The following is a 22381-nucleotide window of genomic DNA, read 5'->3' on the forward strand; positions in this document are numbered from 1 at the left end:
GTCTTTTCCAACCTCTCCTGTACAAAAGACAAGAATCTTCTAGCTACCGGCACCATTCACAGCCATTATCCTGTTGGCTGAGGTAGATGTTGTACAGCTTCTACTTTGCATATTTTTGTTTGATCTGTAATAGGTTCTATAGTGCTATGCCAGAGCTGTGAGGTGTTGGAGAGCCAAAGGGAAGAGGAAGCATGATAATTTCTCCCTCACTCAGGAAGCATTCTAGTTCATAGGGGGTCTTTAGTTTGCTTCCCTGGAGTACAAGAGACTTTACTTGCCAAGAGGCAAAGGCTGGACGTTCATTTACCTGTGCTGTTTGGAAGACAGAGGAACACTGGGGCTTTCTTTTGCTGAGTTACCTTGTGGTTGGTTGGCTTGTTCTAGGGCATGTTTTTTGGAAGTTGTTCTTCCAGTAAGGCAGCAAATTCTTCTGGAAGTTCTTTGGGCTGAGTTTGCACTGTACAGGTAGTAAATAGTGACCTGAAGCAACAGGAGTAGACGCAGAGTAGTAGTGGCAGACTTTGGAATCAGCAGTTGATTTTTATTCTTCTTTCGCCAGGGTGGGATTTTGCAACGTCTGTGGAAAAGGAAAGTTCTAGTATATTTTATTCAGTGATGGTGGAATTAACCACTGGTATTAATTGGTAAATGTCTTCCACATTTTAAAAGCAGTATACATAGGCACGTTCTCAGCTGACAGAGAAGAGCTGCCTGTGACAGCCTAGCGTATTTATCAATGCTACTTGTGACTTCATTTTTTTCCCCACTTGGTATTCATATAAAAACAGCTATGGATAATCATTGACTCTGATATGAATACCAAATGCACATTTTTTCCCCCAAGTATATATGGAGGGTTATGCTCTTTTAACACTGGGCCTTTTGGGAAGAATGTTGCTTTACCACCGGCAAATACTAACTTTGCTCCTGGCTTTGCCAATGCCTCCCTGTGTTAGTTTTGTATAACTCTTATAATGTGCCACAGTGTATCCATGCCTAAATTGCTATCGCAGGGCTTTATCTGCTGCATGGGACAGCTGTGAGGCTTGCTAAATATTCCTTCTGTGAAACCACACACCCCCACCCCCACGCCCCCCCAATTTGAAGATTCTAAACCTACAGGTATAAATATGAATTAATCTGCTATACTTTTCATAATACTCATTATGCTCCTGTTTTTTGCCTCACCGGCATGCCTCTCTTCCCCAAAATGTGACTTATGTCTTGCAGAAGTTTTACATGCTACTTTATCCAGGTGTTACACAAAGCTATCCTGAGAAGTATCTTTGATACTGTTAAGTATGTCTAAGGAAAAATTAATTATAACTAAGTCTGAAATGATGTAGTATGTTAAAATACGTCATTTATTTGGAATCAGTTCTGTTTATCAGCTCTCTTCTCTATTTTTGTACCTTTGTTCCACCCTATGCATTTTTTTTTTTTTTGAAGGGGCCAATTCTAATCAAGCGTTCGAGAAAGATCCTGACATTTGAACAAGACACTGCCAGGCATCATAAATACTTTTCCCTTACTGTCTTATTTCAGCAGACAGTTCAGTCAGAGTGCTCTTCCTTTTAAACTCCAGATGAGACTTTTTGTACCTTCTTTATCAGTAGTAGGGTTTCTGAGAGATTTTGGTAAAACTCCATCACTGCAGTCTGATGAATTCAGATCTGCTCTTCTTCAGCTGACAGTGAATAATTGCTACCAGCTTTCGTAGGAGAGATTTTATTTACAAATAATGTTGTGGAGTAACTTTTAAGTGCTGATTTCACGTAGGTGGGAGGCAGAGGTATCAGCTTGTCAGAAACTGCTCTGAAATAATTGAATAATGGGATGTTGGAAGTAATTCAGTACAATGCTGATGAGCTGGCTTCCCCCTTCTTAACAAGGTGCCAGCCTGACACTGTGTCTCTTGGCTTCGAGTCTCTGAGCAGGTTGATAATACCTGATGTTTATAGGGGTAGGACTATATTTAAGTGTGTTTGTAGATGCTTATAAACATACATGGGCTGTAGAAATGTATAATAAGAACACAAGAACCTTCTGGATATCATCAAATGTGGGAAATGTCACTTGGGCAGCAATCAGATGATATTTGCTGCCTCAGGGCTCCTACACCAAGCATAGTTGTTCTGCCTCTGAGGACAGGAGCCTTCAGCCTGAAAAAGTATTCTATGTATGAACCAAGTTGTGCCTTGAGGGTCAGTGTGGTGATGCTATTCATAAAATGGTCTCCTAGTCTATGCCTGAGCTGTGCAAGGTGTCTCTATTTCCTGATCCAAGCTAAAGGTTTTATTCTCATCCATGAGGAGTCTGTCAAACTCACATTCTGTATGCAGGTGAAAGAGAAAAGAAAAACAAAATAAAACAAATTTTCTCTGTAAATGAGAAAGGTGAAAACTACCACTTTTTTACCAGTTTGAACAAAACATCAAATTATAATTCCAGGGGAAACGTGCTGATTTTTAAGTTACACATTTTTCTTCTAATCTTTAATTTCTGCTATTGTACTTACTAGAAGATATTACTGTGATTTTCTTAATGCAGCAGAATTCCATGCAACTGTCCAGTCCTGACAAAGGATGACGAATAGGGTTTATAGGTCCAGTTACTTTGGATGAGCTTATACACTGCTCCAAAGCTTTTCCAGATGTCTTCATCAGAGTTGTGTGAATAATTAATTTCTTTGTTTTGTGGCAGAACCAAACAATAAAAAAGAATAATTTTCACTTAATACAAAATGGCATTTTGTGCCTTTTTGCTAGATAATAACTTTTTCTGGTGAAATGAAACATTTTATTGAATATGAAAGAATGGACTTCATTAAGATTTCTAATATTTTAATCACCTGTTTAAAAGGAAAAGACAACAATTTTGGGAAAAAAGTTCCTAGATTTCCCAGAAGTTTAAGTGCCTTTCACAGTGCTGTGTAGGAATAGGTTTCTGGTGGAGAGCTGAAAATGAGGATGCGGTACCCGCGAGGGACACTCTGTGTTCCCTGGTTGAAACCAGCCTGGTTTTATTTGTTTATTTCCATTTTGTGAAATCTGCCATGTTCTCCAGAGTGTTTTAAACTCCTCAACCTGTCACTTCCCAATGTGAAATGCTCTGTCAGAGTGCTGCCAACCAGCCCTAGCTTCAGCATGTGCCCCAGCAGGCAGTATAGGAGCTTGGGTACAAAGTGCTGCTTCTGCAAGGGCCACACCCGTGTTTTAGATGCACACCTGAGCCTGCTCCATGCAACAGTTTCCCGAGGTTGCCTGAGGCTTTGCAAATGCTGAAATGTGCCTTGGATTTGTTATGCATTGAAGGAGAGTGAGCAAGAAAAGGGGCTTAAGTGAATGATGTGTTTTCTGGAAACATGCTGCTTGCTAACTTACTAGGTTTCCCTGGACAAGAAAATAAATATAAATGGCCAGCTGCATTCCAGTGTCTTGCTTTCCCTGTAATGTATTCCTTTGCTCTGTCATACGATGCCACTCCCACACAGCTGCTAAAATGCTCTTCTTGTTGTAGTGGTTAAAGGAAATTGCTGCAATTAATTTTGCTGTCTTTCTTCTCTTTGATGTGTCATTGCAATTTCTTGGATAATTTTTTGGAGATTGGGTTCTGTTCAAAACCAGTCATGTAGGGGTGAAAAGAATAGGAGGGAAAATAAACATTTGAGCCTTATTTATATATGCTTGCATTTCTGTTTTGGTGTAGGTAACAGGCAATGTAATGAACATGAAACAATACACGTGCATACATAGTTTCTGCTGCTCATATACAAGTGTAACAGACAAAAGTAAGACTTCTCCAAAAGTGAGTAATCTGGAGAAATAAAATAGATGCAGGTGCCTTAGTCGAGCCAGTTTTATTTCCTAATGGCTATAAAGAATGACCAGACCATGAACTCTGAAGTTATGCTTCATTTCTTGGGTACAGCACGTTATGTTCTGAGCAATTTCTATTTGTAGTCTTGAAGCAGTTTTAATCTTCAAGTTCACTACAGACTTGACAGTTTTCCCCTCTTTTCGTTGGGTTGCAAAATAATCCTTTTCTGCTAGTTCCAGATGCTGCCTCAATGAATGTTAATTGGTTCCGTGGTGAGTACAGTAGATCCTGGGATGGAATAGACAGTGGAGCAGAAAGCTTAGTGCTCTGTTCACTGGATTTTAGGAAGAAGGGGAGAGCGTATCCATCCCAATGTCATCACGTAGAAGCCACTGTAGTCAGAAAAGGTGTTAAAATCAAAAGGGACATTTCTCAAGCTTCCAGGCTTGGCTGGAGCTATAAATGGAAATGGTGAAACTTTAAAGACTTAAACAAAATTATTGGAAATAATCAAAAGCATAAACCCAGGATTTTAGGGACATTCAGAAAGAATATTGTTGATAATCATTAATTTCAGCTTCTAATTCCTTCAATAAACAAATAGTGTCAGTTTAGAAGAGTGGCTGAAACTGATCACTATTTGTGTTACTCTGCAAAGGTAATTTTGTCTCTTTTCCAAATTATTCTTGATTGGGTTATGATGACCCTCAGGTCTTTCACAAAGCTCTTATAATTAATGAACCAAAAAGGATAAAAATGGAACAATGGAGATATTTTTATACCCTAACATTTGTGGAAAAAATGAGATGCAGAGAAGTAGAAGTGCACTGCCTGAAGTAGGATAGGTCTCCAGGGTCACTTTGTAACAGAGTTTTGTTCACTTGCCACCCCGATCCTGCCACCCATATGGCCATTAGACCGTGCGACCCATCTGCATTGCCTTTGCCCGCCTGGAGGTTTTTTGGACCCCTCTTCCTCAAGCAAGGCCCAGCTCCTGCAACGCTGCCCAAGCTCTGAGCGGGCCTGCAGAGCCCCCATGGGACAGCACCCGCCTGGCTGCTCTCCCCGGCACCAGTAAAGTACTGCCCAATCCAAAGTACCTTTGCCAGCTCAAGCGCTTATGAAATTAGTAAAAGGATGTAGTAAAACCATGTAAGGGCACTCTGTAAAAGAGGAAAACAACTGGGAAGTCTCACAGGTTGCTCTTTGGTTTTGAACTTCTGCCCTGATGAGTCTACTGAAGCCACCATTTGGGACCTCACAGGGGCACACTGGGGTCGTTTAAAAAGCTGTGAAAGAGTCAGCTTCAGTCTGCTTCCTTTTTCCCCCTCCAGTGACTATATGTTTGCTTAAAAACTGTGATTGCTTAAAGAGATTGCTTGAAGGGTGATTGCTTAAAGAGACCTTTTGCCTCAAATTATTTTTCTCGACAGCCACAAACCCATCACTTATTTACATTTGATTTGGGTTGTGATTGGAGCACAGCCTGGTAAGGAGGTCAAACAAATGCTGAAAACCTCATGTTCTCTTGGATGCAGCTGAACATACAAAAAAATCCAAGTCATGCTGGACATGACCTCAAGTCTCGGGGCACGTTTACACAAAGCGTAATCCATCCGAGGCGGTTGGTGCTCCATAGCTGCCCGTCGCTCACTTTTCATGCTCCTCCTTCTCCCCGGGTTATTTCATCAAGTTGGCTGAGCATTTAAAACTGGCAGAACAGACCAGGAGGGTAGCAGCCCTGGTGGGGCGGGGAGGGGGACGAGGGGGAAGGATGAGGTAGAGAGGACAGCTTGTATTTATGAGCATGTCTTTTGAGTTTGTAAAAGTCAGGCAAGAATGCATAACCAGCCCCACAAATGATTTTAGCTGGATCTGCTTTTGATGGAAAACATTTTGTGCAACAGTGACCTCTTACAAAAATGACAAATTAAAAAAAAACCCTCAAACCTACTTACAACTGGCCTGAGTACTGGTATAAATTTAGTGTAATGTAATTAACTGTTGCAGAGACAATAAAGAAAAGATTTATTACTTCATACTGTTTATTTTAGTCAGCAGTTAATAAATTTTGCATAGTATCCTTCTTCACCTGTGCAGGGAAACATTCAGAGGACACCCTTCAAAAGAAAAGCCTTTACATGCAGCTGATGGTCTGTTACTACACTTAAAATCACTGGGAACGGCTGCTGTTGTCCCGTCCCCAGTATGCAGAGAATGATCTGTGCATTTTATTTGCAAGCCTGAACTCCCTGAGAAATAGCACAGCTCTCAGTGGTAAAAGAGCCTTAAAGTAACATCTTACTGTTGTCAAGCATAACTTGAGTCTCAGACGTCTGGGTTGCAGTCCAGGGATGAATGATAATTAACATGCTTTAAAGAGCCACTACATAGCGCTGCAGGAATTTTTTTGTGTAATAACGAACATCACTTTTTGTGGATCATTTGAAGTGCTTGGGTTTTGTACAGAAAAGGTGTAAATGTCTCCCTTCTTGCTTTATAAAAACAGTATGATTAATTTTCACTAGCAAACTGGTAGGCAGCCTTCACTAGCAATAATCTTATACAGTAGTTATAATTATTATTATTAATAAGATTAGTTGTTATTTTAATAACTTTAAAAACTGCTTGTTTAGAGGGGGAAGAAAGCTTAGGTCTAGGACTTTTTTTATATAGGCAGTTATCTTGCGTAGATTACTGAGTGTTTTAAAACCAATTAAGAATTACTATTAATGCTTGTTTAGTTCCCTGCATCCAGAATTTCTGCTCACATTCTGAACAATTTCCCCCCAACTCTAACTTGATAAGGTTTTCTTTCCTTTTTCTCTTTGAGAAAAGCTCAGTTCCTTTGTTTTTATTTTTTTTTACTGATTTGCAAGAAACAGAGCTTGCATTTGGGTTCAAGGAGGCTTCTTCACCCCAAAGATTTTTGTGGCTCAAAGGACTAGAGAGTGTGCTGAGAGCCTGCCACACCTCTGTCCTAATCCTGCCTCCTCCTGGATGAGGCACTTAACCTCTCTGTGTTCTATCTATAAAATGCATTTAATAATACTTAATGGCTTTACTGCCCTTTGAAAATGTAAAGTGCTATGTGAGTGCCGATTACTTTTATTATGTTCCGTGGTGGAAGGCCTCAACGTATTTGTGTTAACTGGTACTGCTAATGCACTTTCTGGAATAATCTTTGGTTAACAAAGTGAAACAGTCGCAAAATAAAAACTGTATTTTAGTCAAGGCAGAAACAGCGACACATGCAAGGAAATTCAGGACATGAAAGCACTTAGCTTCCCTGGGTATGTCTGTGCTGCGTGTCAGCCATGGGCTTGAGCTACAATGCAACGCAGCTTGTCTTCTCTCCAAGCTGCATCTGTGCCAGGAAGAGCAGAGTGAGGAAGACGCCTGAGCTTTGGACCCATGGCCTGACCATCCACCAGCATAGGACAGATTTTCCCAGGCAAACAAATCCTGTAGGATAATTTGCTTGGGCTGCTGTTCAGTGAGAACTCACTGTCCCCAAAACTCACAGGAGCACTCCAAAGCTAGGGGCTGGCTCCTGGGCTGGGTGTTCCCACAGCCCCGCTGGGCCAGCGTGTGGTCCATCACCCCAGGAGCAGTGCCAGCCAAGCTGGTGCTGTGCTGTGGACTTCTGATGTTTCTCTCGGGCAAGACAGCAGTACTTCATAAAAATGTGGCAAGGGTTTGACAGGACAAGAGAATGTATGCCTGACCAGCAATGATTATCTGTCACTACCCTTGAAGTGTTTCCACGACCCTAAATCCAGATTGTTCCTGGTTCAAAGTAATGCCTTTGAGTAGATCAACTTCCATATGGTTAACTTCTTTACAGGCTTTCTTTGACATAGGAAATTTGAAATAGGACAGTATTTATTGGATCTGATGTATGCAGGATACAGTCGGCCATAGCCTAGACTGGTGTGTACCTGAAGAGTCCTGAACGAAGCATTGGCCATGTGGACCAGAGATGACCTCAGAACTCTTTAGTCTCCTCATCCTGAAAAGTTATGGACTGGAGAGGCCTGAAAAAGTATGCACTTTTTGTGAAAGCAGAAAGCATTGAGCAAAGTCATGATACACATTCCCAGGAACACTTGAAAAGGTTCTCATTTACATGAGAAATGCATTTTGGAATTGTCATGGTGCAGCTTTTAGGTGGAAGCAGAAAAGACTAGCTCCTAGAAATGGGATCTGAAGTAAAAGTGACAAATGCGACACCTTTGCAGCATCCTGCTCCGGGGACAGTGTCAGGTGAGGATTTTGACTGGGGCAGTACCCCCATCAAACCGTAAGGCAGGTCTTTTAAGGCGAGCTCAGAGAGGATGAAAACCTCCAGTGAATGAGAAGGGGAAAAGCTTGCTTGGTCTTGATTTTCAGAATGAATACGGACCGTGAAAGCAGGGCCTCATGATCCTTCTGACTTTTTGGGTTTTGCCCAAAATCCCATGTATCCCTAACTCATATTACGTTTACGCCTGTAGATTGTGAATGTTATTTTTCAGAAAGAGGTTTAGAACCATTAGAGCTGAGAAAGGCAAATGTGAAGTAAAACTTTTAAAAGGAATTGATAGTAATTAAGAGCAGATGCTGTTCTCTCTGATCTCATCTCGTTTCATTTCTGACAGACTGTTTAGGCTTAGAGAAGACAGTGTATAAGTTTGGATTGATACTCTGCTATATTCTAATTATACAGGCAATGGAAGTAGAGAATTCTGAAAGAGCAAAGTATTTAGAGGTTGTTACAATTGTGCCACTTGCTTTGTGACAAACTTTTCAGACTTTTCTCCCTGGAACTCAGCAAACTGTAGTTAATTTTTTTCTGAACTCACCAAAGAAATGTCCCTTTAAAAAAAATGTTATGATGAGACTACTTTTTTCAGCAAAACATTTGGATTGAAAATGTTGGATTTTAGAGATTTTTGATTTTCAGTCTTCAGAATAGGTCATGATTTTAAGCACTGGAGTTGTGTAAACAATTAAGCCAATATGTCCATGTCATACTATAAGTGCCCTCAGGAGGAGAACTTAATCAAAATTTCTTATAACTTTGGTCTGAAGATCTGTGGAAAGAAGTAGGAATAAGTAGCATTATAGAAATAGCTGTGTGAATACTGAGACTCATGGAAGAAAATGTTTGTAATGCTCTGATTCACTCGTCCTTGGACTCCGTTTTGCCCTGCTGTTGTTGAGTACAGATAAGGCTATAGTCAAGGTGCAAGTTTTAGCCACTTCTTAGCTTTTAGCCACCTCTTAACTAAGAGGTTTCAGGGCTTAGCCTTAAGGGTTGAAGAGGCTGAGTGATCCATGCAAGTTCAGACCGAAATGTCATCTTATGTGCTAGATAAATGCGTAGGTATGGTCTCACTTCTCTGCTTGAAGTGGAGAGGCTGGGCACTGAGCTCATGGCTCTATCTCAAGAACAGATCTCACGTCTTGATCAAACTGGTGACTGAGCTATTGGTCCTCCAGTGTGCTTTAAGTTCGGAGAAACAGGTGCTGTTTTTCCTCTTCCTGGCTGTTTCTTGAGAACAGAACTTGATGTAGGAATTATTTTTCTGTTTGTCTGTTTCGTCTACTTAGATATTTTTGTCTATTTAGACCTCACTTAATTTGGTTGCTTTATTTAATGGTTGCTAGCTATTAGATTGCAGTACTCACCACTACTTTCCTGCTGTCTTTGCCAACCTAATTAGTGTTTTGTTCCAAGTGTGGCCTATTACATGACCATTGCATAGCTGAGATACTGTATTGAGTTGTAAATAACAGTCTTTTTCTGTGGCTGTTGCTGCTTTTCAAAACACTGCATTAAGATAGTAAAAAACAGTGGTTCATCTGTGCAAACTTAAGATCTTGACACGATGCAGGAACGCTCTGATTTCCCACAACATATAATATATAGTGTATAACATCCTATATTTTTTGCTACAGGAGATATTATAAAAATTACTGTTGCTATCAAGTTAAAGACTTTCCAGACAAGCAGGCGGGACAATTAGAAAAGAGATAACCTTTGGAGTTCAACAGTTAGGCCTACGTTGTTCAGCAGATTCATAAGTTAGCTGGAAAAAAAGGTGTGAATAACGGTGATAAAAATTACAGATGATTTTAAGTTGACTGAGGTGATGAAGACAAGGGCAGAGTGAAAAACTGTGCAGTCCTAGTCTAGCTGTCTCTGAAAGAATATAGCTGAACTGGAAAATGCTCTGAGAAGAACAAGATAAATTCAAAGGTAAACAGGATAACTTTCATATGAGGAATGACTGACTATACTAAAAATGTTTGGAAAAGAGAAGGTTAGCAGTGAAATGATGACCCAGGGAATGATGGCAACTTCCAATAATATAATTAGATGCATCAAATCAAAGTGAGACGTCTTTTTTTCAGAATAAAAGGAGATTATTATTTTCCTAGTGTTAACTTAGAGTGTGAAAGTTCTTACTGGAAAGTACTATTTCCAGAGTATATAAAAAATCTGAAATGGATTAAATGCCTAAGTGAGTTCAAAAAGCATCTGGACAAACTTGGAGGAAAAAATATTAAGGGACATTAAGCACAAAAAGAGCATCTTTGGCTCTGGAAGTCCCTGAGCTGCATGCCAGTGGAGCCTGAGAAAGCTTTCTGCTAGAAGTGTACGTTCGTCCTGCTGTATGTTTTGCCATAAGCATCTGGTATCAATTGCTGTTGTAAATGGGATACTTTGCTAGATGGACCTTTGCTATTGCTTTTAGAACTTTTGCACTGCTTTTGCTTTACTTTCCTTCAAAGCACCTGGAGACAGAGTCATTCTTTATAGTGCAGCGTTGTTTATTGTCTTGCAAAAATTGGTGGAAATTTTATATTTCAGGTACCCACCATGGTAATTAAGACATATGGTATGAATATATAGGTAGGAGTACAGTTGGATCAGATGAAAAAAGAATATTGCTTTATCATTTGTTGTGGGAAGAGGAATAGTCTGGACACCTTGCAGTTGTGTCTTAAGAATAGTAGTAGAAGCTGCAAAATTGTGATAATTAAATGATCCCCAAATGATAGTAAGTACCCACTGGAGGACTTATTGTTGTAGGATTAAATCTGCAATGACACCGAATAGTGGGTCTCAGAGAACGTTAATTGCTAGAGAAATTGTTTCTGATAAAATAGAGAGCTACTTATTAGGTCAAAAGTTGCTAAGGTAAATTATGAATTTATTAGTTTCAAAATATTTGATGGGTAAAATTTGACATATATCTGTATGTTGGTGGTGTTTATTTCAGAGGACTGCAAGTTTCACAGCGTATGTTACAGTAGCAATAATTGAAAACCATCTGAGCTTTATGTTGTTCCTTACTGCAACCAATCAATCTTGTGCATAAACCACTTCTCTGTTGTTGTCAGGGATATGTTTTACCTAATACTACTTCCAGCAGTCCTTGTGTTCTTTCATGGCGACCCTTCCCCTTGGGCAATCGCCCAAATTCCCAGTTTATGAAGAGATTTGCTCATACCTGTTGTAGGTGGTTGTGGTCTTCCTTTTTTAGGAAGGTCATACAGTTTTGGATTCCCAAGTCAGCTCTAGGGAGTCATGTTTGCCAAAGTAGGGCTTTTTGTAGCTTTTTTACCGTGGACTCACTGTTTCTTCAGTGTGTCTTATTGTCTGGAAGAGAGATTTGTATCATATTGTCACTGATGTGACACATACTGCTGCTTTATATTAGAAAGGATAATCGGTTTAGTTTGAACATTACCATTTTGTGTTCTACACATAACATAAATTTAATTGCCACCTACTCTTAGCTGAATGCTCAGAAGACCTTTTTGGCTTTTCAGAAGTTCAGATTTCCGTATTTATACAAGAGTTCATGGAACAATTATTGTGTTCTGTGTTGGCAATCACTCAAAAATACTGTTGATTTATCTGTATATTAAAAGGAATGGTCCAGCCATGGCTTTTATTCTGTGTCTTTCTTCTGCCAAGGATATGATATATGAAAGGCCTAATGGCAGTCTAGCTTTTATGGGGTTTGGCCACACAAGGATTTTAACATGTCTCACAAGGTCGTGCAGTTGGTCAGTCTGGTCTATGGAGTCAGATATAGGTTACATCTGTAAGCTGCAATTAATTTATCAACAATGAAGTGAAGGTCTTTCTTTTTCCTTAAAGCACAATAACAAAAAATGTAGAATTCAAAAATACTTTTTCATTTAAAACTTGCCAGCTTTGAAAGAACACTGATATTTGAGAATGCAATGCACATCTACACATAATTTTAGCAACATTAAAGTGCAGCATGCTCTGAGTGATGAAGTGACTAATGATGTATTCATCATTTAATTTAACCTTCTGTAACATTATTCTGAATTAGCTTGCTTGAACAAGAGTATGTCTTAAAAATAATAATTAAATCTTGATTAACGTTTCTAATGATAGCAAATTCATAGAACCTTAGTATGGTGCTTAGATAATAACTACTTTTGTTAACAATGGCCCCTCATTTGTAGTCTGGCTTGGAACAGGTATAGCTTTCAGCATGTTATGCCATTACCTTTTGTAATGCTGTTCTCTTTTTCTTGAGATATTTACCCATTGCAGCCCTTTAACCCCTTTAGCCTATTTATCTTCACAAAGAGTAACTAAATTCCCCTTATTCCTCACTAGAGGGCATGTTTTTAATGTTTTATTCATTTTTATGTTTCTTTATCATTCTGTCTAACTTCTCATCCTGCTTGAAGACTGGTTACCAGACGCAGGTAACACAGAGGTAATTTAACTTCCTTGCTCTCTCAGAGCTTCCCTGGCTTTTTATAAAGTTACTCATCTTTATTAGATGTAGTTTCCCACTGGAAGCTCAAACTGGGCTGATTTTTCTCCATCATTTCCAAGTCCTCTTCATAGCTGCTACTGTTTTCATCTTGTATATATGCCTAATGTTCTTGGTTTTAAACTTATGTCTATATTTTTTCTATGATGAAGCTAGTGAGTGGTTTAGATTCCTTACATTATCAACCTGCTTTTTACATTATTTCCCACATGCCATCATGCCATCTGGATCGCGATTTCTTTTTTTTCCATGTCATCATTTAAAAAATTGCCTAGAGTAAATAAGTGACCTGTTGGCATTCCTCTAGAAACACTTCAGTTCAGTTCACTACCCTTTTGCCATTACATACTGAGATATGTCATTTAAAATAAATTAATTCAGTTAATCTGTTGCGTGTTTTTATTAAATTGAATGTCTCATGGAAGTCTGTTTCATCAAAAGTATTATTTTTAGAAACTAAACTTATAATGTCACCTAAAAAGCCATCAAGTTAATTTAATCAGTTTTTTCATAAATTACAGTTGATGTGTATTATACTACAGACTTTTAAACCTGCAATTATCAAGGTTTATGTTAACTGTGTTGTTATAAAATGCAAAGTACATGTCAGGCTGACAGATCATTGAATTTTTTAAACTATGGACTCGCAATCATTTTTCTTTTTCATCCTATTTTTTTTGAAACTTAGCTTCACTGAAATCAGAGTTAATATCCCAGAGAGCAATAATATTGTTGAACAATCCTTTTAGGACTCTTTAATGCAAAGCATCCACATTCAGGTACGTTAAAAAATGTTAACATTGTTGGGCAGTATTCTATTCTCAGAGTAGGCTAACAAAATATCCCTCCCCTACAATACTGGTGAGGTGATTTATTAACTTTCTTTTCTACTTTCTCTCTGTATTTTTTGTGCAGGTTACTTAACCACAGTGAAATCTGGAATTTCATGTTGGGATGGGGAAAAATAGAACTAATACAAAGATAAGGCTTAGAAGGAGTTTGAGAATAGGTGTAGTAAAAATAAAGACCGAGACAGTGTAGGGAACAAAGCAAGCATTTTGGCATCCACAATATCGTAGAATGAGGAGAGTTTTACAGGAAAGTGAATTGCCACGGTTATAACAAGCTCGGTTTTCCTGCCACAATCAGAGCAATCTGCTGGAGCATAGTATGCAGCCAGATGAAATGATGGCAATATAACTGACTTGTAATGGACTGATTGCCAACTTCAGATGCCACACGGGGACTTGTGTCCCTGCTTTGCTGTGGTACTTTTCAAGCATACATAAAAACACTACATTACGTGCATTGTCATAGTAAGGCAATACTTAATAGGAAACAGGGCATTTGGTGGTTGTTCTCCATATACAGACAGCAGTTTCCTTCTGCCACTTTCATTCCTGAGCGCTGTAATCAATGGTTTGTAGTTAAGAATGCCACTCTTTTCAGTTTCAGCTCTGTTGTTTCAGGCTGTTTGGTGATTCAGGCATATGCCATTCCTTCAGTCTGTGAAATCTGAAAGTCATTTTTGCATTTGGTAATAAGGGAAAACACAGGAAAAAACAACTTTTTTTTTTTCCCCCCCTCACAGGAGTAACTACTTTCATAAAAATAGCGGGTACTGCAACTGTCTAAATTCACTCCTAATGATTGATGAGTTTTATTCCAGATGTGTCAAAGCTGTTTCCCTTTTTTGAATGATTCTTTATGAACAGACAGATCCGCTCTCATGTTTTCATTAAAAATGATTCTATCAACAGCTGTTTTGCAGAACATAACAATGTTTTCCAAGTTACCGTGAACTATATTTTGTTCCTTCTCTTCCTCTTTGTTATTTGAAAAATATATTTCATAGCACAACATTTACCTTTAAAAACATGTGCCATTTTTATTCTTTTTCTCAAGATAGTACTGGAGAGTACATAAGGTATATTACTCAAAACTGATTCAGTATATAGCTCTAGTGAGGAGACAACACAGAAGCAAAATCACTGCCATTTACTGAGCTGGTAAGGTAGTTTACCCTGTAACTTGTATTGTGAAGACTAATATGAATCAATTACAATTGCAAAAAAAAAAATAATAATGTCTTTCACTCATAACACTGAGTAAAACATAAATAAAATCTGTTTTAAGGGAACTTCTACACATTTCATTTTAGCAAGTTCACATTCATTTAAAAGAATAACTTATGCCAGGATCTAATAAATTGTATGATGCAATCTCCCCTTCACTTATATCTTTGGATTGAAAGTAGCATTCATGAAAGGTGAGAATCTCAAATAAACAATTATACGATCTGTTCCATGAAATGAACACAGGAATGACCGATATGCTTTCATATTTACCTTCATCTTTATTCTTTCGTATTCATATTTTAGTATTGCTATAAGCATCCTCTTCATACTGCATTCATTATTTCTAGGATTGTTTAAATACAGAGAGGTCACCTCTTTGCCAGAGGTGTTATAGTCCAACAGAAATATAAGCAAGTGGTTCATCAGTGAATTCTGATTGTGCAGGGATCAGCATTTTCTTCCTAGCTTATTTGAAATGCTGTATTGGGCCCTCCTCCACTCAGGTATGGCACTTGCAGTATGGTTCATGAGTCTGCATTCCACCAAGAAAAGTGCTCTGGGATTAGTTGATTAGAGCTATAATTTCATTTTATTTGAGGCAATTTTTCATTTTCTCTCCATCATGACCCAGGCAGTGTGGTGCTGGAGCAGATGGCTGCCCCATTCTGCAGCATGGACCTGGCTTCCCAGGCCACTGGCAACAGGCATGGGGATGGAGGTGCTCACCTGGTTCTTGCCCTTCTCTTAGGGCAGGGTGCAGCCAGGCCACAACCAGGGGGCTGGGAAGTGCTGACTGTTCTGTAGGATGGAGCCACGGTGGATCTAGTAATAGACAAAACTCAGCCTGAAATGTAAAGAGAACAAATGTCTGTTTTATTGCCTTTTCTTTTTGGTTATCCAGCTCCAATGCACTTTTTAACCTGATTCTCTGAATAACATTGTTCCACGTACATACCTGGAGTGTTTTTACTGTCTCCTATTTGTTCTTTCAGGATTTGTGGATTTAACACTCCATGATCAGGTCCATCTATTGGAGTGTGCCTGGTTAGAGATACTGATGATCGGCTTAGTCTGGCGTTCCATGGAACACCCAGGAAAGCTTTTATTTGCACCTAACCTATTACTGGACAGGTCAGTCTGCATGTTTCTGTGAATTATTTAAGTTAATTTATTTCTACTGCAAACAGATTGATTTTTACCTTGTAGTCATCCTACTGATTGACAATTTGACAGTACGTCATAAGTTAAACAGGGTTATATGGGACTGGAAAAGGAACTCATAAAACCCTAGAAATGCTCTGGAATATGATGCTGGTCATTTATTAGACAAGTAACACGTGTGAAGGTCACCTGCTGCTGGACATGCTTTCTTTCAAAGGCAGCAGAAAATACCTCTTATTATCTGTACAGTTTGTTGCAAAACTAAATGAAATTAAAATTAAATACTGAATCATAATCACTTTAATTCAGATAATTATTTCTGCTTAGCTAAAATCTTCCTAGTTAATCTTAGTTAGAATTGGTTTATCCAAGCAGCCAGACAAATTTTGGAGGAAAATCCTGGTAGCATCTCTTATTTGCAGAGAATACATTGTTGGGTTTTTTTTTTCCTCCTGAAAACTGGAGTCGAATATGTAAAACACACACCAGATTGCTGTCTAAAGCTTTTTTTAGTCAGTATTGCTAATATGCTGTAGGTGTATCTGAGTGAGAAGAAAAATATACTTTTCTGCCATATGATATCCTGGATTTTAGCTGGCAGTCTTCACAAATAAAAGCAGGAAGATTGATAGATTTTTTTAAATGTATTCTACTTATCTTAATGCAAGCTCAAGTCCTCTTTCTTTCCAGTCATGAAAAATTTCAGCCTTGGGAAAGACTGTTAAAAGAGAATAGCCAGTGAGCAGAGGTTTTGACAAATGACTGTGGCAAATCTAGAAACAGTTGCTTAAAGGATTATCCAAGTTACTGGTAGCCCTCTGCTGTTGAAGAACACTGCCCACATAGCAGAGTTGGCAGGAGAAAGCTTATGTGTGCATGTTGGTCACTTCCATGCAGTTTGGCTTCTTGGTGTAAATTGAAGGTGAAGGAAGAGCTGAGCTGAGGAGCTAGAATATACGGGGAGGCAGCTAAGAGCTGGGCGTGCTTCTGATCTCATCACATAGCTGCAGGGGCAGTGAGCTACAGCAAAGGGATGGCGACAGAAAGTCAAGGGCAGTGCCTTCAGCTACTGCAACCATTAGCTGGGTGAATGAATCAAAACTCTTATTAGCAGAAAAATGTCTTTTGAGCAGCTTGCTCCGTTAACAGTGGGGTACTAAGTTCTCATGTTTGCATTTGTGCAATATTAATATTTTGATTCTCTCCCCCCATTGGTTTACTTTTCATATTTTAGTAAAATATAAATTATGATGGCATAAAATATCTCATAGGAATAGAGAATTATTTATTGCCTTAGGAAAAACTTTAATCCACTTGTGAATGATCTGTGAGTTATGGAACTAGATACATGTAAAACACATTCTCATTTTGTGTACAGAAAATATCTGCTTGCCTAAACAAGTATAGTCTTCTCAAGAAAACATAAGCTTAAAAATAATTTCTTAGTGCACATAAGAAGTTAAATTTACTACTGTAGGAAAGTAAGTATAGAATACTATTGAAAATGACTATAAATTGCAATATAGCTTCCAAAGACCAACCCATCTGTTCCACATTTCATAATACAGGTTGTGAGAAAAAATTGAAAACTGAAGAGCAAATCTTTTGTACCATTTTTCCTCCTCTTAGCTAAGAAAAAACAGCTAGGGGATCTACCTCAAATAAAAATCCCCATGCTCTGAATGAATGGAGTCTGAGCAGTTGATTCACACAGTTTAAACTAAGTCTACTGGATTAAAGTAAACAATTGCATGCAACTGCAACCACATATTACTTTAGGTCTCAAAAATCAATTAACTTCATAATCAAAACAGGCTCACTGTTTTCTGACTTTTTAAAAGACTTTTTAAAAATGTAGATGTATTACATCTTCTAATTTTCAAATAATAAGAAAAAATGTTTCTAAGGCATCATATTCTTGCATCGTTCTACTTGTTAGGGATATTTGCTAAAATAAAATAATGAATTATATGACTGGGGAGCACTGATATGCTAATTAGTTAACTAACTCTTGATTACTAGTTAACTAGTGCTAAAAGTAGTTTGATATGCTAATTTGATCTAGGCCTTTGTTATAGGGAAAAACTATATTGTTTGTCAGATTTGACAGGGCAGGAGAAAGACTGATTCAAAGCCTGTTTAACACAGTGGAATCCTTCCACTGCATCAAATATTTGGGCAAATATCACAAGAGTGCAAAAATTGTTTGACGCATTATTCTTGTTGATCTAAGCCATGAAATCATCTGACTGAATGGATAAAATAATGGAAAAGATGGATGCTGTAGTACAATCTCCTTTCGTCTGTTCTTCCCTCCTTACCCTTCAGCATGTTTTTTACAGGACAATCCTTTTCAGTGTTTTCATCCACAACATTCTGTCCTGAATCCCCATCACACTTTCCCTGTTACCTGATCTGTGGGGTTAACAGCTTCTGCAAATATTAATTTAGCTACTGACTATAATCCAGAGTTCCCAACTACAGATGGTGAAAACCAGACCTGTCTCTAACCTGTGTTTTTCTGGACTTAGTGCAAATTCAGTCCTGTTAGCATGGAGTTTTACCATATTTTGCATATGCCTCTACCTCCCTCTGATCATTCTGTGGTAGACATCCTGTCCGATTTGCACATCCCTTTCATTTTTCACATTCAGTCTTCTCCTGTCTCTAACAGTATCTTACTGTCTAGAACTGGAGATAGATAGTCATTTGTATACATCTGTACATAAAGCTCAGGCCATGTCAAGTTTTATTATGCAACTTTTTAACCTTTTGGATAGATAAATACAGTCTTGTTCGTATCTACCTGAAATTCCATAAAAATAACATTCCAATTTCACTCTTTTTTTGAACAAGACTGGTTTTTCTTCTTCCAGCTTACTTCTCCTACTTAGGTCATATTAAACATAAGCTTGTCTTTTCTCTGAAGATCTTTTAGAGACTGTCTTTTCTCATTCTGTGAGAGTCTACTTGTTACATTTTCAAATAAATACCTCTATAATTTTCCTATGTAAAATTCACATTTGAAATACTCCTTGAAAATATCTGTAAAGCAGTCCTTTGTTATTTAAGTTCCTTCTTAAAATTTTGCTTTGCCTATAAGAAAAATTACACAACAATTAAGCTGCCAGTATATGTAGACTACTGCCTTCTGTGTGGATGAATACCATCACATTACCCCTTTCTATTCCCACTCTGCCTTGTAATTAGGTAGGTTATTCTGTGGGGTAATGCACCCTTTCTTATTCTGTTAACGCACTACCTAAACTCTTGAGTCCTGGTTCAAAATCAGGACTTTTAGCAGTCTGCCAGTTACATATAACTGGCACATTTTTACAGTCTACAGCTGATGCTATTTAAAAAAAAAAATCTCTCATGACAACAATTATAGATTAGAAAAATAGGCCCAATCAGGAAAAACAATGTCACACTCACAGTGCTTCCAATTAATGTCCAGCACCTGATAAATCAAAGAAAACCCAGGATACATGCAAGTCCTGTATATTCTGTGTTTGAAAATTAGTATCTTGTATAAGGCAAATCTAGATGTAAAGGCTTATCTTTCTAGTGGCACAAACCAGATGTTTCCTGTCTGGAGGGTTCCCAGGAAACTAGACTTTAAAAATGTCACTAGACCAGGGCTGAAATTTGTCAGGCCCGACAAAAGGCTGTTTAAAATTTTGAAGAAAATGTGATGTTTCTTCAGGAATAAGAAAGTCACATATTATTATATTTTCAAAGGATTTGTTGCTTTCAAATATCATGCTGATCAGAGGTTACTTAAGGGTTTGATACACAATTGTAAAGAACTCATAGCAGAAACAGCCGAATTGGTGATGGAGGTGGATGACTTCTCACCTGAAACATCCTCAGTATCAGCAAAATGGGAAATGCAGTGCTGCGTTTTAAAAAGGAGGGTGGAACTTCCGCCCAGTAAGCCTGGTGAACATTGTAAGGAAACTGATGGGATATCGTCTAAAGAGGAGGATTGGCTGAGGTGTGAATAAACATGACATAGTGGTAAAGAGTCACCATGCATTTTGTAAGGGGAAGACATGCGTCACGAACACGTCTGAGTTCTTTGAAGATATTAACAAGCAAGTGGATGAGGGAGATCTTGTTTGATTTCCAAAAAGTATTAAACAAGGTCCTAGTTTTATGTAGACAAATGTGAACTGAGGCACATAGAAGAAGAATAATCCTAATCTTTACAAACTGCATTCTGAGTTGATCTTTCCATCTCGCTGTTAACAGTAGTCACTTCTGTGGAACCAGCAGTTCTTAGCTCACCAGCAGTCATAAAGTAAATAGACTTTCCCCCCTAGAATCATTACAACACAAAAAAGAAATAGTACAGATTGTTGTTAGTCCAATGTATAAATCTGTGCTGCATCTGTGCTTGGAAGACCGTGCCTTTTTGATTTTCCTTATCTTAACAGGAAAATTGAAAAAACAGGAAAGGTACCCAGAGGGGTTGCATAGGCAATCAAAGAAGGAGACGAGCTTTGGTACAAAGAATAACTAAGTAGACTGACTTCTCTGCCTGTGATGATCAATAGAAGAAGAGAAACAAAACAGAGATGATAGGAATTGCATAAAGTCATGAGCACATTGAGAAGATGTATGGTAATCCACAAGTTATTATCTCTTCCAATCTAGCACTAGAGGTAGTCACTTTAAAATCAGCAGATCTAAATGCCTATATGCTTAGCCCAGGGCTAAATATACATTCAATATGAACCAGTATAGCTGTTCTCGTGTTATGTTCTAACATTATTTTCTTATCACGATTGCAAAAAATGTCTAGCAGCAAAAAATTAGTCTAGGGACTTACAAAATTTCAGTTAAATGTAGTCGGTATTTCCACATTTCTCCCAGGTTATTTCCTTCTTTTTATGGAGAAATCCAGTCTGCTTTTCAGGTTGTTTTTTTTAATTTGAAAACTCTTGTTCACTTACTCTTCCAGCGCTTGATGAAGCTTTTTCATTCTTTCAGAAGAAATTGAAGAATTTTCCTTTTACCGACTCTCATATTGAGCAATGGCAGGCCATAGATCTCTTTAAACTACAGCTAGCACGAATAGCATAAAGACTTCCAGAATTCACTGTATGACTGAACAGCTGAATAACTTACTGCTTTCATGGCTTTGTTCTGAAAGCTTCTTACCACATCTGAAAGGAATCTTTTAAGTTTTCTGTGCAGATAGTGCTTTCCAATATTTTGATAGACAGAAGATTAGATATAATAGAAGAGCACCAGGATGAAATCCGAGTATGTTTTGCTAGTCCCTCACCTTGTAAAATGTTCCAAATACCTGAGGACATCACATTTGTCTGTCACTTGAGTAAGTGCACAACATTTTTTTTTTGGCATTGTGTAATTGTGTATACATTAATTGCCATTGACTTATTAGAAAAATAGAAGCAAAGTGGTCACAGATGCTTGATTCACAATGCTTCATTAGTGACCTGCTGCTCTTATTTATTTCAAAGGGAAAAAACCCAGTGGCAACAAGTATATCTAAATTTGCACTTCACAATAAATTTGAAAAACAATTGTACATTTCATTTTCATCCCATCTTTAATAGCAATAGTTCTGTGCTGGAAACCCAACTCAAAAAATCATCCTGTCATCAGGCTACATACCTGATAGAGCTGAATGGATCAACTTGTAGAGAGTTAAGGAATCTCTTGAAATGATTAAATTTCTCTTTCATCTTTCACTTATTGTTTGATTTTGACATGTATTATTATATTTCAGACGCCAGAGAATGAAAAAAATATTACAAGAGACGGAATTATACATCTTAAAATAATGCAAAAGGAATAATTTCTATATATTGTAAATCAGTCTTTACAGTGCCTTGGAGCAAAATTCAAAGACTACCCAATTTTGTAGTTCAAACAACCTACAACCTAAATGTAAATCAGGTGGACCCTTCCAGAGTTTGAGGAGCTGCTGGGTAATACTCAAAGTGATGAACTCTTAAAAAGAACTAAAAAAAAAAAAAAAAAAAAAGAAAAAGAAAATTCCCTTTCATTATGATTTCCCAATTTTCAGCTGTTAGAAAAAGAGGTTCCCTGGGTGAGTTTTCAGGCACAGAACAGAAGTTTTCAGAGAAAATGAAATCATTTCTGGATTCAAGATAGCCCCTATATAAATTCTAAGATTGCTTGTTCATCTAGTCACTCTGACCTTGGAAGCTCAGGTCCAAGTTCTAGGTCATGTTGAATTGTGATGCTGATTTTTCCAAAATTAAACTTTCTTTGCATTTCTGATATGAAGAGAGTTTTGAAATATTTTTGGCTTTAAGGTGGTTCAGACTGAATATAAATTAAACTGAAAAAGGCCTTCCTGTCAACAAGAATAGCATTTTTTCAGCAAATTATTGTAACTTTATTATTCCCATATGATGACCCTTCAAAATAATTTTCTAATCTAAATGTCTCAAATGTGACAAAAAAAAAGTCAGTTTTCTTAGAATTGTTATAACAGCATTTTAGAAA

The 22381-nt window shown here is 37.9% G+C and overlaps 1 protein-coding gene across 1 annotated transcript in view; it reads left to right on the forward strand.

The window, feature by feature from the left end:
• Positions 1 to 22381, forward strand: part of ESR1 (estrogen receptor 1) — a gene marked incomplete at its 5' end in the record, with an annotated part of 50244 nt that overhangs the window by 10262 nt on the left and 17601 nt on the right. The window contains 1 exon segment of the mRNA XM_009644239.2: positions 15706 to 15844. Within this exon segment, the coding sequence (XP_009642534.2) occupies positions 15706 to 15844 (139 nt within the window).

This window comes from Egretta garzetta, unplaced genomic scaffold, assembly GCF_000687185.1.
Source record: "Egretta garzetta isolate BGI_Z169 unplaced genomic scaffold, ASM68718v1 scaffold397, whole genome shotgun sequence".
Classification (NCBI taxonomy): Eukaryota; Metazoa; Chordata; class Aves; order Pelecaniformes; family Ardeidae; genus Egretta; species Egretta garzetta.